General features: G+C 54.4%; 1 protein-coding gene across 1 annotated transcript; it reads right to left on the bottom strand.

Moving 5' to 3' along the window:
• Positions 1-524: 524 nt before the first annotated feature.
• On the bottom strand, positions 525-2,630 carry LOC123072865 (E3 ubiquitin-protein ligase XB3). The gene is made up of 2 exons (XM_044496530.1): positions 2,176-2,630; positions 525-2,090 (listed from the first exon to the last, which is right to left on the bottom strand). The coding sequence occupies exons 1-2, from the start codon at positions 2,488-2,490 to the stop codon at positions 1,011-1,013; spliced, it is 1,395 nt and encodes a 464-aa protein (XP_044352465.1). The 5' UTR covers positions 2,491-2,630; the 3' UTR covers positions 525-1,010.
• Positions 2,631-3,806: the final 1,176 nt, after the last annotated feature.

The following is a 3,806-nucleotide window of genomic DNA, read 5'->3' as shown; positions in this document are numbered from 1 at the left end:
CTCCTCCTTCTTGGTGGTGGTCCAAAACTGCTAATAATTCTGGCATAATGTCACACAGGACCTCCTTAGGTTCAGCCAGTATATATTCCTTGCTGGCTCACCAGGAAAATCAAGCTAATAATAGAAGCCTAAGCCTCGTGATTAAAGGTGCACTGTTCACATAAAGAACATTGTTGAACTGAATCATATACTCCCTCCGTCCCATAATATAAGAGCGTTTTTGACACTTAGTGTAAAAAACGCTCTTATATTATGGGACGGAGGGAGTATATGATTTGACACTTAGTGTCAAAAACGCTCTTATATTATGGGACGGAGGGAGTATATGATTTGACACTTAGTGTCAAAAACGCTCTTATATTATGGGACGGAGGGAGTACCATTTAGCAACCATATGCAGCAATGCAATGCCAAGATGGAAGTGTCATCATGTTTAGTCATGTTATTAGGTGCATCAAGTCAAGGCTGGTGAGCTAAACTATCCATAAACATGAGACAAATTCCAGATCCATCTCACCTCTCCCTCATCAATATGATACCTTTTCTTTAACAAATGGATCATTTGTTACAAATGACTCTTGCTCTCTCTACACACATGATAGACACATACATAGTTGCACATGATGCATTCATCATGGTCAAGAAGGGAGACCCAAACCTCCACATGATGCTAACATTCATCATGGTGAGGAAGGCACAAACCACTTGGCACATTACCCTATGGACTGGACTCTATAACAAGATGAATGGAACCACCAAGCCAGAAAAGAAAAAATGAAAACCAATAGGCCAAGAATTACTAGTACAAATTCAATCTCCTAATCTGCAAGTATAAATTACCTTACTCAAGTGATGATATGTATATGTGTGATGTAACCTTGATCTGATTCCATGGATGATCACAAGTTTGATCTTCTTCCTGATGGATTCGATCATCTGCTTCTTCTCTCAAAAATAATGGCGGCAGTTCTGGCTGCTCTGCTCTGCTCGGCTCTGTTTTTCTGGTGTCGTCAAGGGAGGTCGTGCTCCAGCTTGTCCAGGAACGCGCCGTCGCCGTCGCCGGCCAGCCGGCCGGAGCCGCGGCCGATCTTGCTCGACAGCGACCCCATGGCCGACGAGAGGCCCTTGAAGCTGCTGCTCCCCTCGCGGGACCTCCGCGACCGCCTCCGGCTCAGCCGCGGCGACGCCGGCTTCTCCTCGGCCTCGGTCTCGTCGCCGGCGCCCGGGACCGCGACGGCCTTGGCCTTGGAGTCGGCGACGACGAGCCGGGAGATGCAGCTGCGGCAGAAGGGGCACGCCGGCGGCTGGAGAGTCAGCGTGGCCGGGTTGGGCTTGCTGTGGCAGCAGAGCGCGAGGGTGCACGCCGCGCACATCCGGTGCCCGCAGTCCTCCACCTCGATGCTGCACGCCTGCTCGAAGCAGATGCTGCACACCTCCTCGTCCTCCTGGTCGTCCACCTCGTCGCCGTCGTCGCCGGCGCCGGCGTCGGTGAGCGCCGGCGAGGAAGTGTCAGAGTACTTGGTGCCCTTGAGAATCTTCTTCTCCCGCTCCCGGTTGGCCTCGGCGAGGGCGGCCTCGAGCAGCGCCCTCGCGTCCGCCCCCAGCTCGCCGATGAACTTGAGCGGCGACGGCCACACCATGGGCTCCGCCGCCGCCGGGTTCAGCAGCGCCGCGCACGCGCCGTGGCCGCGCTTCATCGCCACCGAGTACGCGATCCGGCCCGCCGAGTCCCGGTGCACGCGGTCGGCGCCCCACGCAAGCAGCTCCCGGACGCACTCCAGGCTGCCGCCGCGCGCGGCCAGGTGCAGCGCCGTGCTCCCCGGGAAGCCGTAGGAGCCGGTGGGGGCCGAGACGATGGCGCCGCTCTCGAGCAGCAGGTGCACGCACTCCGGCCGGCCCTGCCTCGCCGCCACGTGCAGCGGCGTGGCGCCGTGCTCGTCCCGGACGTTGACGAAGCGCACGAAGCCCCACGAGTCGGCCACCGGCGTGGTGCGGGCCGCGGCGAGGATGGCACGCAGGCAGTCGGCGTGGCCGTAGTACGCCGCGTGGTGGAGGCACGTCCGCGCGTTCACCGAGTCGAACATCAGAATCTGACCAATCGAACCATGCAGAGAGTTAGTAAGTCGGAATCCATGGATGAAAGGAAAAGACTGCGGCTTCGGAGGTGGCGCTGACATTGGCGCCGGCGCGGAGGAGGGCGAGGGCGCAGTCGATGTGGCCGTGGGTGGCGGCGAGCATGAGCGGGGTGCGCTTGCGGCGGTCGACGACGTCCGGGCGCACGGCGCGGGCGAGCAGCATGTCGACGGCCGGGAGGCAGCCGTTGGCGGCGGCGACGTGGAGCGCGGTGAGGCGGTCGTAGATGGTGGCGCGGCGGGCGAGCGCCGGGTCGGCGGCGAGGAGGGCGTCGAGCGCGTCGACGTCGCCGGCCTGCGCGGCGCGGAAGAAGTCGTGCTCGTCGCCGTCGCGGCTGCAGCTGAGCCCGTGCCCCATCGATCGCCTCCGTCCAACCGCCCCCGTCGACGGCGAGGTCAGAGGTGGGTGGTGGTGCCGGTGCGGTGGGTGGGTGGTACGGAGCGGGGGGTGGGGGGAAGAAGACGAGCTCAGCTACGGGATTCAGAGTGTGCGTGGCCTTTTTATTCCTGGGTTGGATCTTTCTGCCTTGACTTCCACACCCCACTTGACATTTTATTTCTCTCTTGATATTTTCTTCTTTGCCTTTTCTACGGTTTGCTTTTGTTTTTGATGATGATGATGATGACATGGATAGCTTACTATTCCGTTAATATCTCCCATTTTATCACCTTTTCAATGGTAGTGGTTCCTGAATTAGTGTCATTCTTTTTTAAGGGAACTAAACGTGTAAATGTGTGCTTACTTATATGCTTAGGGAAAAATAACAACCTTGATTGCGTAATTACTACTCTATATTTACCTAAATAGTTGATTCTCACTAACTCCAGGTTTTTGCCATGCCACCATCCATGAAAAAAGACACATTTTTTGGGATCCCCCATTCATATGTATAGGCCTAATGTGTTCTTCGAGACTACATTCGGCCCTATATACATGGATAGAGGAAATTAGGCCACTCCAGAATTTTTCCAGTTATACCGATGAAAATAACCATTTGTTTTTATTTTTATTTTTTGAAAAGGAGAAATTTCCCTTGTCTCTGCATCAAGCGATATACACAACCATATATTCAACCAAACCTATTGTTCAAACCATATATCATCTCAAGTATGCAAACAAACGCAACATGGTAAAAGAAAATCGCCACAGCAGGTAAAAATAGGACACACCGCCTAAACACCAATCATATTGTTGGACCACCATCAAAATTGGTTGCTACCAACTCCAATCGGTGCACCCAACGGTAAAATGTCCCTCTCTTTCCCGCACTGTGAAGTAATACTCACATATGGATCCATCCAGTTGCCCAGTAGATAACCTGCAAAATGTTTGTGATGTTTGTCCTGTTAAATAACCATAAAGAATCTCCACCAATTTTTTCCTTCCCTATTCCTTGTGCCTAGGGAAAACTCTCTCCTCTAGGCTTCGCCGGCTAGCCCGAAGATTCGCCTCCCCTCTGCATGCCACTCTGGCTACCGGTGGCGGGGAGGGGAACCCGGTACCTCCGCTCCGGTGAGTAGTTTAGGTTAGGGTTTCTTGTCCTTGCAGGTGAGGCGCTCGAGCGGATGATGGTGATTTTTCTTCGAGTTTGACTTTTGGGCTTAGATCCTCCTCGAGTTCATCCATCTGGACGTAGTCGACGGAGCTTTGGCATGATGAAGATTCATGCCATC

Source organism: Triticum aestivum, chromosome 3B, assembly GCF_018294505.1.
Source record: "Triticum aestivum cultivar Chinese Spring chromosome 3B, IWGSC CS RefSeq v2.1, whole genome shotgun sequence".
Lineage (NCBI taxonomy): Eukaryota > Viridiplantae > Streptophyta > Magnoliopsida > Poales > Poaceae > Triticum > Triticum aestivum.
This window is presented reverse-complemented; position numbering and strand designations above follow the sequence as displayed.

What these genes read in the sequence shown, in the direction of transcription:
- LOC123072865 (XM_044496530.1), bottom strand. Translation starts at nt 2,490, where the DNA reads ATGGGGCACGGGCTCAGCTGCAGCCGCGACGGCGACGAGCACGACTTC. An exon ending in TCCTCCGCGCCGGCGCCAAT is followed by an intron (nt 2,091 to 2,175) that starts GTCAGCGCCACC and finishes TCGATTGGTCAG; the next exon opens with ATTCTGATGTTCGACTCGGT.